At 38.2% G+C, this 12,943-nt stretch overlaps 1 protein-coding gene across 1 annotated transcript in view; it reads right to left on the minus strand.

Annotated features, from left to right (window-relative positions):
* Positions 1 to 1,729: 1,729 nt before the first annotated feature.
* Positions 1,730 to 12,943, minus strand: part of COL25A1 (collagen type XXV alpha 1 chain) — a 319,468-nt gene continuing 308,254 nt past the window's right edge. The window contains exons 33-35 of the mRNA XM_056359942.1: positions 12,064 to 12,117; positions 5,744 to 5,821; positions 1,730 to 1,951 (exon numbers count right to left, since the gene is read on the minus strand). Of these exons, the coding sequence (XP_056215917.1) occupies positions 1,730 to 1,951; positions 5,744 to 5,821; positions 12,064 to 12,117 (354 nt within the window). The remainder of the gene's footprint in view (positions 1,952 to 5,743; positions 5,822 to 12,063; positions 12,118 to 12,943) is intronic.

Consider the following 12,943-nt stretch of genomic DNA (forward strand, 5'->3'; position numbering starts at 1 on the left):
ACATTCAAAAAATATTTCATCTTACTGTATGATTGCCAGTATTCGATATTTTATAAAAAACATTCAACTACTAGTCATCATGTCTATAATATACCTAGCCAAATGTGCCAAGTCAGGACATAGGCATAAGAGACTCACTTTTGTTAGGTGGGCAGCTTGCTCCTCAGCCGGTTTTTTTTTGAGGCAGCGCTTCTTAAACAAGCAGACTGAAACTGCCAAGCTGGAGGGCTTCCATGCTGCTCCACTCGTCCGCTTTCTGGAAAGTCCCTCATTCACATTACTGCTGTAGCACTCTGATTATTAACGTTTTACATTCAGTCTATGCCACATGAAGGCTTTTACTATTGTATCATGATTATTGAAACAGGTTGATACTTGCACGTCTGCAAATTTAAGCAAAGAAATTTTTCCTCGTATCTATGAACACTTGTTTATTTTTGGAAAGATGGAATTGATCAGTAAAAATATGTATAAATTCAGTATATATATCTATATAGTGCTGGAATTTTGTTTTTATTAATAAGGTACTACTAGATGGAGGCCATTAAACTAATTCTTAGTTTTAAAAATCTGTGGAAGATCTTCCCCTATGAAATGCTGGTTTTGTCTCTGATATACCAAAATGACAGTAAAGACTTAGCAAAGTGAAAGACTGCATTATAGTGGCATTTCCATTGATTGAGATTGTGAAGCAATACAAAAAGTGCAACCACAGCAGGTCCCCATCTTCTCATGATTCAGAAATGATGGAGCAAAGAAAAATATGTATTCCATGAAGGGCAAGGTGCCTTCACATGGATGGAGACAGGCTGTCTTCAACTTCAGTTTTGGTCTACGTATGAAAGACAACTCAGGAAAAGTAACTAAAGAAGTTTGTGATCATCCTGCTATACACTAGGAACAGAAGTGATATAAAAAGAATTTCCATCTGCCAAATATGGCACCATTTCTCATAAACTAGTCTCTCAAACTAACTACAGCGCACCATATGAAGACTCAAAACTGGAAAAAAATACTTCATGGCAAAAACTACAAATGTGCACAAAATAAGCAATAAAAAAAGTGGGGAAGCAAAATGTTGCCAACGTTTCTCTAGAAAGCTAGTCATCTGAACAGAAGTGGAGAAGTATCGACACCTTTAACAGTGTAGTGCGATGACAAGTGTGCAGCCGTAATCACACAGACTTGTTTCTCTCCAATGTTTTTTGAGTAATAATGTCCACTAAGGTCACTGTAACAGCAGAAAAGGAACAAGATGAATAAATCAGTCTGTGAAATACAAACATAAACTCTTTTTTTTTTTTCTTTTTAGACTTAAAGGCTTCAAAGACTCTGAAATAAAAACCATTAATACTGAAACAAGATGAACATGTGGCTTGAAGTATTTTCTTCAATACCATCACTCCAAATGTTGAATACATTATTGAAATGCATCCTTTATGGCAACAGTTATGGGAAAAGGTAACAAAATTAACCATAGCTTCCAAAATTCTGCAAAGAAGTTCAGCTAGATTTGTGTAATTTAAACTGAATCACCTGAAAACCACACCATGGTACATAATGTCTCTGGTCAGTTCCATTATCCTCCTCCTCTGGAGGATGTTCCAATTCATCCCTGCCACAAGAATGCTTTTTCCTCCAGCAGTCCCAAAACACAATATGCAGAGTACATACTCTGTCCATCCTTGAACAAGGTTGAGAAGCTTCTGGTCTCAGGTGGTGTCTGCCATCAAATGATCCCTTGCAGCACCTCTGTAACCTTTTCAAACAACCCACAGAGAAGTCTGGTTTCTTCTTCAAACTTCTTTCCTTCTTGATTAAGGACTCGACAGGGCCTATCGTGAATGTCTTCACAACCATGAGCAGTGCAAGGCAAACCGACGCTGATTAACAGGCAGGACCCTCTTTGATCAAAGGGACCAAGTGACCCGCAAGACTGGAAGCCATCCACCTGCAGTTGGAACTCTATTCCCCAAAAATTCAAGGCCTTTTTCTATCCTCCTTTGGTTTATCTCTTTTTAGCAATAAGCCATGGTGTGACTCCCTTGAGATGACAAAAGGAAACAATTCAGAAGCTGGAATCAAAGGTCACTGTGAGCAGCCATTTAGCATGTGACATGATCACACAACAAGCAGGTTTGGCACACAAATTCATGCTTTTAGTCCGTACAAGCAGATATGGTGGCATGAATCAGTGAAGTGTTTAAGATGGACATGGAAGCCAAGTCAGTAAACTCCAACGGCAGCTGGTACAGTACATTTCATAGCATTTTGCTCTTATTTGGTCACAATTTCTTGTAAACTAGTTCATGGAACTCATTGTCCATGTAGGTCCACAAGCCAAAATATAAGAATTTACAGAAATAATCAGATTTCTATTATTGATCTTTGTATTGAGATATCTCTCTCTCATTAGAGAGAGAATCTCTGCAGGTTTACCCTGCAGTTATGTATCATCTAACTGCAGATATGAGTGAAAACAAGATGTACACATGGACTATTGCAAACAAGTAGAAGCAGCTACATGTAAACATATCTCAGACTTGTAAAATCAAATTTTCAGTTTTCAACTATAAATACAAAAAGTGGAGCATTATATACACAACTTCATGCTTGTAAGGTTAGATTCATCACTGCAAAGACAAAAACAGATACAGATTAATCAAATTAGTAAATTTCTATTTCAAATTTCTATTCCAAATACATAGATATAGCAGAGTTGCAAATATGGATAGCTATTTCCTCAGCACCGGCTATTCTTCAGAGATAAACACGCCCAGGGTCTCATGTATGCTTTATGTTTTCAAATGTACACAAGTATCCTTCCATTTAGATTAGTCTGAAATCTCTGTTTTTAAATCTAGCACTGCCTAGGTTAAATCTTTACTGAAATAGTGTTGTCAGTTAACATTAGCATACAATGTAACAGCCAAGAGAATGTACTGAAGAATAGAAAGGTAAGGCAAAGAGAAAGACAGGATGCACTGCTGTTCTACGTGTCCCAGAAAAATAATCTAAGAGATCAATATAAATATTTGAAAAAATGCCCTACCCATGAGCTTTTATAAAGAATGGGAAGCAGTGGTCATGTGCACAAACCAAAGTATGTGTGAGTCTTCATATGAATGAGAAAAGTCGTAGACTTTCCAGAAATCTAATGCCAACTGTTTCTGCCTCAATGAGTTATTACTTCTACATATTTTACAACCTTAGCACACCAGCTGCTGTGATGGAGAGGCCTTGTTCTGTGTTGTGAGAGGCTCTGAAGTATATTCTGATACTGTTCAGTATGACTGTGACAGGCTTTTCTGTGTGCCGAGGATGTACTGCCCCTGAAAAGAAAAAAGCTCTGCGCATCCTACCTTTTGCCAACAGCCAGGCATTGGTAATCCATCGGGACCCTGTTTCAAGGGGAGGGAGGAAAAACAAAAAAAGGCATAGTTAAGTTTGATAGTATAGATAAGCCATCAATATCTGTTAGAACAGCTGAAGCAGCTCTGACTTACTATCTAGTAAGTAGCTACCAGTTCCTAACTTATTTCCTCTCTTGTTTTCAAGAAGGAAAAGCCAAAGGAGAGAAGGTTTACACTGTAAATACATATGTGTGCCTCTCTGCCATAAAGAATTTTTTTCCCCCTAAATCATTAGAACATCTTCATCAGTTTCATACTGCTGTTAGAGCTCAGGCTGCACATTATTTTAAATATAATCTGTTATTCACAACAATCTGTAGCTGAATGTACCAGATCAATGAGCAAAAAGATATTATCACTTTTATCTGGAGGATATTGTGTTTTATGGGTCCTAGTACAAAGTTAATCAAATGATAAGATAGTGAGACTCAAATTTGGGTATTTTCTATTCAGTTTCATTCTTAGCTTTTAAATGAAGCAGCAAAATCTTAAGGCCTGAACATACCTCAACTGACATAGTGGAAGAAGATGTCAGTGGTAAGAGGAGGGCAGTACGGAAGCATTGATTATTTCATCACTTGGACAATATGGCCATCTAATTTCTTCTTATGCTAGTGAGAGTCACTCCATTTCTTTTCTGTCACCACCCTGCTTTCACATATCTTCATGTGTCCAGTAAGATCAGAGCCAACTTTTGACCACAGTCATACTGCTTTTCATGAAACTCATTCCAATTTACATTGGTATACAGCTTATCCAGAGAGTTGTAAGCTCAGAATTAGGAGCAGATACTATGTCATTAGACTATACAATGAGCAAAAAAAAAAAAAAAAAAAAGATTGGGCCTTGACATTTTTTAGAATATAGAATAACAGTACTTATTATCTTACTTTACATGTGAAGGTAGTGGTTAATGAGAATTTTTAATGTGCTTGTATGTAATCTGGTGGGAATGGCTTGCTGCTTAAGGCAAGAAACAGTGCTGTTTGCTTAGCAGCTTGTTCTAGTAATTACCTATGAACGCAGTATTTTTCATCCATCAATGACTGTTAGTGAATCTCCAGATATAAATGATAATATAGAGACAGAGAAACATTTTTGAATTACAAAAGCATGCTTGATTATCCCCAACAAAACATGAGATATGGTTACCATTAATTGGAAGCAAACAAAATGGACTATGGAATAATCTTAATGGACTATGTATTTAAGATTAAAATCCACTGACTTCAAATTAGATGTGCTATAGTTGAAACAAAATCTACTTAATTTAACATTCATCTTAGAGAACCGTGCTTAACCACCAAACAATATCAGAACATGCAGATCAAATTTTACTGTGAACAATTAAAAAGAAAATTTTCATTGTATCTTTAGGATATGTGTATGTACTGTTCCTTTTTTTTTTTTAAAATGGTAAAGAATTTAAACTTACTTTGCCATTAAATAAAAATCACTGTTGCCAGATTGGTACAAGGGAGAGGGTCAACAAGTAGCATTTTAGTATAGGTGGGAACTTGAATTCATGCTAACATAGGGTGGGGAGTGTCGTGTGTATTCCAGGAAAGTAAGTTCCAAGGGTAAGACCATTAAATTGAAGACGTTAAATAACAAAGACAGTGAGGGTTTGGGCTGCAGACTGTTATCTTCTTACAAACCTCAGGTAAGCTTTTCATTTCCAGATCTCTTTGAATACTATTTGATTAACAGGCCAGGCACCAAGAATATTACTTGGGTAACGCCTGGGAGATCAGGCTCCAGCTTGTTTTAATGGAAAGCTATGACTTGATTTTTAGAACTAATATTTACATCGTTCTGTACATGACACTCATTTGACCAAATCATGAAAACATGCACCTAAGACTGCATGGATTTGAAAGGAAGTCCAGGGTGCAGAGTAGCTCTGGGGCAGGCTAGGGTGAAGAACTGAGCCAGTGCAGTCAGAAGTCATCAGACTTGATTAGAGGTGGAGGTGGAGGTTGTGCTGGATTTCTACAAAGACTTGCGTTCAGGGTGAGTAAGGCAATAGGTATTTTGTGAGGAAAATAACAAACCAAAGATTCTCAGGGAAAATGTAGGAAGGACACAAACTTACAAGTTGCCATGTGATGTGGGAGCAAACTACTGAGAGTTAGGTTTGAGGTGTCAACAAAAATGTGTGTTCTCTCATTGCCGTTAGGATCACTGAAGCAACTGGTTTGTTCATGCACATGCATGTATTACATGAATAATGTAAAGTCAGCTCAGAAAAACATTACTTTACATTGAGAATGGCTGACTACAAACAAAGGAACTGCATGCAGGGTTGGTAGGAAAGAGAAATACTGTACCAATTGGCAAGGGGCATCCAGCCCATCCAGACCAGGCTGGCCTGGCTCCCCTTTTTCCCCCTTAATTCCACGGAATCCCTGTTTGTAAAGATTAACTTGCAATGTTACTATCAAGGAAATGCCTTCAGTATTGACTTAGCTGGAGTGAACAAATAACAACAGAGAGGCAAGAGGAGCAAGCTGACCACCGTGGCACAATTTCGACGACTCTGGCACATCCAAAATTTGGTTTCTTGCCAACATGTTTGGTAGAAAATGAAATAAAGCACCAACAAAAGCCACAAATTTAGTCTGAAGGTCTTAAGTATGGTGCTTTAAACCAAACGAGGAGGTTGACAAACAAGGACTGCTTGAGAATTTGCCAAGAACTTAAGATACTGCATTAACAATGGGTAACAGGTGACACAGTAGCTGGTGCTCGTTCCTCTCCCCTCATTTCTTATTCCATCAGTCTACAGCAGGGCAATCGATTGTCCAATACACAAGTGAGACGTACCAATGGGCAAGGTGCATCTAATCCAGGAGCACCCTGTTCTCCTTTCTCCCCTTTAGGCCCCTTTTTGCCTTTCTTTCCCTTTTCCCCCTGTGGATACAATGGTTTGGATAAAACAAGTTTCATTCTTTTGGAAAAAAAAAATTAAAGAAATATTGGTTTAAAAGTTTGGGTTTTTTCTTTTTAAGCCAATGGAGAGCTGAAAGGACACTTACCACTGTGTTCTGGTTTGGATGGTGCATTATGTGGAAAAATAAATTACATGATCACAAGCAAGAACTGCAATCAGTCGGTATTAGTTTGTGTTGGTATTTCATATCAGTATTATGAATGTTTTGAATCCTAGAACAGGGCTTGAAATCACTGATTTCTTGAGACAGAGGCAAATCTGCAAATCCTCCCCATCCACATCCACACAGTAAGATGTCTCCTTTTTGTTTTAAGTGGTAGTACTGAAGTGCACATGCACGGTAAGCTGAATTTGTCAGCTTCCCTAGATTTGTCACTAGTCAGAAGTGACTTTGCAGTAGCAGAGTACATCAGCTCAGTCTCTGTGAAAAAAAGGCCTGTGGCACGGATGCTTTGCAAGGATGGCTGGTCTCTGGCTAAATTCTATCAGCTTCCATGGTGCCATGTCATGGGTGAACTGGCCTTTGCTGAACTGACCCTTTGCATTCCGGTAAGAGTTTGGGACAAATCCTGTTCTTAGTGGTGTTGACAGAAATCCACAGACATTACTGAGGGTGCACTCTTGTCATTCCAAATACAACACAACCATTTCAAACCCTGTTACAGGAATTAAAACATTCAAGCTGCTTGATGGAGAGGTGCTATGACACTTTCAATGATTTCATAATGTCTTGGTATCATAGAGTAATCAGAAGTGATAATTAGACTCTTTATTTAAATATTCCAAATTTTAAATGGTCCCTCTACTGCAGGCAACATTTCATCTAATTATTTTACTGAAATTCAGTCCTTTGATTTCATAGTGAGTTTTCTTTTAAGATATAAAACTCACAATGCTTTAATTACTCATGGAAATGAGTTGACTTCCCTCAACAAAGCTACCTGCAAAGAAGACCTCACCTTCAAGCAGTATAAAATGTTTAGAGAGTTCATTTTATAATCGATTTCACACCAGTTGATCACAATGGTAAATGAGTTTCAGGTTTGCTCTCAATTTCACAAAAATCATAAAAGGTTCTGTTAAAAAAAAAAAAAAGAAACAAATTGGACTAGGATTGTAAAAAATGGGATAGGAAGGATGAGTAAATCAGGAATATCACAAAGAAATGGGAAAAATAGTCATAGGAAAATTAGTATGATATTGGAGAACCAGCAAGCGAGGTTGTGGCTATTGGGAGGATTTAATTTGTGAGGAAAAGGGTAAAAAAGACAGAGGAATTGTAAGGAATGAAGGTAGAAGGAGAAGGAAGGAATGCCCCTTTGGAAAGACAGACGGATTTTGGTGAAGCATAGTACATAGACATTTAAATAGTTCCACACCAGTACAGAAAGACTTAATCCATTAACAAGAGAGAAAAATTCTTTTTACACAATTAATTAGCTATATCATATTTAAAAAAGAAAAGAAAGCACATTATTCATTTAATATCACAGCATACTTGACTCATTCAAATGAAAAAAAACTTTTCTGTGAACAAAACATACTGCATTCATGACACGATAGGAACAGAGTTTCTTGTCTACCTTGTCTGTGTGCCAAAAAGTCACAGGATAATATTTAGGGAAACATCAACCCAAACATTACCCTTCTTTACCAAATTATGAGACTGTCATGTAAAAAAAATCCCCAGGAGTCAGGAACTGTAAATTGGCTAGGTTTTCATCTTAAATCTGCAAACACAACAGTATAGCACAGAAGCCCAACAATTTCAGAGTCAAATCTCATGTTATTTGTGCTTGATGTTAACGCCAATATATTTGCTGCGAGTGTATGCAAGCACAGAGCATGGACATACTCCAAAAAATATTCTGAAAACGGACAGTACAGTTTGGTTTCTGACTTTTTTTTTATCTTCAGGACTTTTAATTCTTTAACTTGTGTTACAAGTCAGCAGACAACTATTTAAACTTCCAGTTTTGCAGGGCAAACCTACAATCTTATTCAAAACAATGCAGCAGTCATCTGTGTAGAGAATGGTCTGGATTTTCTAAATACTTTACTACTTTTTTTGGCAGACTGAGTTCTTGTCTCTTAATCTTCACCTCCTTGCTCTGAACTACAGAGATCCATAGGAGATATGGAAAACCTATATCTGATGAAGATTAAAATAAATCCTTCCTGCCCTTTCTCAGTGCCTAGAGAAATACAAATTTGTGGCACTTCTGAAACACTGTTATGGTCGGAACAATCTCTGATCTTCACATGCATAGATTTTCATCAGTGCGGAATGTTGGGTGGTAAGGATGGTGCCCTTCCAGCCACTGTTGTGATACATCGTACTCCTCTGTCAATATTTATTACAAGAGACACAACTGCACATTTGGGATCAGGGCCCTCTTCCCTCCCTCTCCCCACAACCCCATGTCTACCTTTTGTTAAAGGCAATTCCTTTTTTAAAAGATTTTTTTTTTTTAATTTTATTCATACAACCTGCAAATAGAAATTCAATTGTACAAACCTTTTTCAGGCCGAGTGCTCCTGGACCATAATTTTATATAAGTAATTACAGCTAGAACACTTAAAAATTATTTTTACAGCCAAGTTAAGCAGACATTATAATGCAAACACTGACTTGCTTTCACTGTAGCAGATCTACTGACAAGTTACAATAAAAATCATCAGTCTAGAACTCATCTCAAACTGAAGAAGTAAAGATATAATCCCTACCTATCATAGTGTGTCTATGAAAAAACTGTGTCACTGGTTCTTAATAAAATGTTAATAATGATATAGAGTTTTGCAATGCAACTCTAATTAAGTTTCTTAACTAGAAACTCGCTAATCTCACCTTGTGCGATGTCAGTCTAACAGCCAATACTGTAAGGAATATTTAAAAACCAAGAAATCGTGAGCTGGACCCTCAGTTTGTAAACTGGTTTATCTCTGTTGAAATTGGTAGTGTTACACAAATTTGGTCATAGATATTTAGCAATTAACAGGAGGAAAAAGACCAGAACTGAGAAAATTTGTTATAATGAAAGCTTCTATTAATTGCATTACTTTGTGTCTTTTGAGAGTCAGCCTTCCATTTGGAAAAGGAACAGTTGATGCAGCTGAGGTGGTTTTGGTAAAACCAGTTTACTTGCAAGTAACAAGTATTCCCTCACCTTTGGAAAAAATGTGTTGAAACTGTGAAACTGAAGTCTCTTTCCCAGAGGTCTCAGTTGTATCTTCACCAATTTTTCACTAAGAAAGAACTTCCTTTGCTTTCTAATTTGCTTTGAATATTCTAGGAATTTTTAATGCAGAGATTACATCTCCATTTTTGCTTTACAGATTTTCTGGCAATCCTTTTAACCTGAACACCGTTAAGATAATGTGGTTTCTGAAACATCTGTCAGATTTGCTAAGTACTTTATCCCATGCATTCTCCTCAAGAAACAAGTTTCACCTTTTCCCAAATTTTTAGGGGGGTGGGGCACCAGACTCCTGCAGCCCAGCAGATCAAGGCTACACAGGCAGCCTGAATCACAACTAAGCGCCAGAACCAGCCTCACCGTGCCTTGTGGCCACACACAATTCACATGTAGAACTCCCTTGCCCTCTTGGAACTGGAGGGCCTATGTTCGAGCTATTTAGTCAGTTTCTGGGAATAATCAACTAACACTCAAAAGCAGCATGCTGGACTCTAGGACTTTAAAATATTTCTACATCCTGAGTGCAAGAATCTCAGCTGTTCCATTTTCATGTGATATCATATTTGTACAAGCCAACTGTTTTTCCAGCTTTTCTTCCAGAGATCTGAGGTTCTGATGGCTGTATTTTGTCTGCCTATCTCTAGCTGTACAAGGAAACATAGAGTCTTAAAGGTCAGGTTGCAAGGGACTTCTGCACGTGACCTAGTCTAACTTTGTACCCTGAGCAGGACGATTCCCTGACCCCAGACTGGGTCAGACCAGAGCAGGTCCTGCAGTCCTCCTTGGGCAGTGGTTCAGCCACCTGTCTGGGTAAACTGTCCCAGTGCTGCGTTGCCCTCCTAGTGAACAAGGTTTTCCTCATAGCCACTCTCAGCCTCCCAGGAGCAGCTAGCTCATGGTCCTGTGTTTTCCCATTTGCCATTAACCAGAAGAGTTTTGCTCCACCACCTTTGTACCTCCCCTTCAAGCAGCTTGGCCTCCTCTTTGTCAGACCGAGCCAGTGCACATCCTTCCAGCCTCTTCTGCTGGTTGCACGTGCCCCAGCCCCCTGTCAGCTTGGTAGCCTTCTTCATCTCCAAGTTCTCAAGTTTTTCTTGAACTGGGAGGCTGAAAACACCACCTGCAGTTTTCAAGCAACCTCACTAGGATTGATTAGAGAATAACTTATTTTATTCTTCTGGACATGACTCCTCTAATGTATCCCAGTATGAGAACATACTGTTAACCTCATTCAGGTTGGCACCTACCGAATCTCCCACTAGGCACAGGCTGGCTATTTTGCCAGTCATCTATCAGAGCTGGCAGTTATCTGTTACACCTTTCTACTAATAACTACTCTCAAAAAATAAAGCTATTTGCTTGTGACAGAAAGATCTGTAGTCTTTGACAGCAAGCAAGAGCTCACCATTCATTGTGATTACTCTGCCAGGTCAGACACTGCCTTTATAATATTCATAGAGCACTTGCTTAAGCAACAGTTGTTTTTCAAAATCAGTACCTTACCAGTGATCTCTGAGCTTAAAATAAGCAATATAACAAGGAACAGAAGGGTAGGATACATTACATAGTATCCTTATCAATGCATTCTTGGGAAGTGTTTTGCCTGACAGTATTAAGAAAAGGAGATGAATTCAAACAGCCATGGTGATTTTTTTAACCCTGCTTCTTGTTTCAGATATCGTGATAGGAAGTGGTCCTCGTATAACTCTGTACATGTCAGCTAGGCAAAATAGTTGTCTGAGATAGAAAAATCACCTGCTTTGCATATGGGCTTTAATATTAAGTGGCTTGGTAATTCAGCATTTTTAGCAACTGGGCTCTGTGTTGGTTAGAAATAGAGGAGATTTTCACATTAGCTTTCTCTGCATGCATTTAGCCCTAAATTGCTTTTTACTAAACATATTTCTATGTCACTGTGTCTGGACAGTGCAAATGAAGCTAGGCTGTTTCTGTTACCTTCACTGTCTAGCTGGTTTACCAGAAAGGTAGCGTATGTGATTTAATTTCAATCCATAAGTATCACAAAGTACTTAATTGCAAATAAGACATTGCCAAAAATAGAAATGTAAACAGTTCCTGTCGTTATCCATTTGGTGTGGGACAGGTAGTGTGTACAGGCGTGATACACTAGGGTCAGCAGTTATACTGCAAACACTGCCAGGGAACAGAGTTGGGGTCTTCAGTATAAAATTACTACCACAATGACACATTTCAGTGATGTCTGCATTAAAAATTTTAGGCTGACAAGGATTTTCAGCGAGTGTAGGATGGATTGGAGAAAATGATTCTAAAAAGAAGCTGTGTTTAGGGACACGTTGATATCACTAGTTCTGTGCATAAATTTTCGTGGTTTTTCATGATTTTGCTTGGCATGTATCTGTGACCTGCCTTTTGGCACACAGTAAAACAAAGATAAATTTAATGGGACAATTTATAGCATAAAGACAGCAGAACTGACTAGGCTGAGGAATCAAGCAACAGTTAATAACGCTGTGGTCACCTTTTCTCCCTTTTCTCCTATATCACCCTTTTCTCCTCGAGGACCAGGGAAACCCTATAAAAACAAAATGGATAGGTCGACTTTTATTCACATGCAGGTTAAGCTTTCAAATACTCTTGGAAAACATAAAAAAAGATGATTTTACTACATGCTTTGTACATGTGTTATGTGTGCACACATGCATGCACATGAGAGCATGTGAGGCAAGTAAATCATAGTGTTTTGTGGAGTTATTTTGGCAGCAACAGAAAGAAATCATATCACTCAAAATGGCAATATTCCATGCTATGTAGTATATGTACGTTCTAGGAAAGACTCCTCCAAGTTAGGTCTGAAACCAGTGTAGGACTAGAGGAAAAGATTTTCAATAAGTCTTTTTAGCATGCCAAGGAAAAAGCCTATATTTTGAAATTTATCCCTTTATGGTTATGGAATTATTCTCTTGTTAAGATTAATTTACTTAAACAAATGTTAGTGACTCCTTGTCTTTCTATGACTGAGCCAAAAATCTGAATATTTTGTTACCAAGCACAGTTTTTCAGCCTATTGACATCCAAAGAACCAACTACTTGTATTACTAAACAGTGTATCTGGTGGGGTCTGTGGATAAGGGCTGTATACTGCATAATCTTTGTCCTCTTTATCATAGAGAAAGAACAAATGCAGCATTTAGCACACTCTCTGTATGTACTGCATGCACATTAAAGGGAAACAAAGGTGTTACTCTCAGTGAGCTATTTCTTGAAAGACGCTTACCTACCATTGAGAGTGTATTGGTCATACATATTACTTACATCAAGGCCAGGCTCGCCATCTTTGCCCTGCCAAAGAACGATATAAACTACATTAGCATCCCTAAGCTGTGATACCAACAGCTGCC

This window comes from Falco biarmicus, chromosome 1, assembly GCF_023638135.1.
Source record: "Falco biarmicus isolate bFalBia1 chromosome 1, bFalBia1.pri, whole genome shotgun sequence".
Classification (NCBI taxonomy): domain Eukaryota; kingdom Metazoa; phylum Chordata; class Aves; order Falconiformes; family Falconidae; genus Falco; species Falco biarmicus.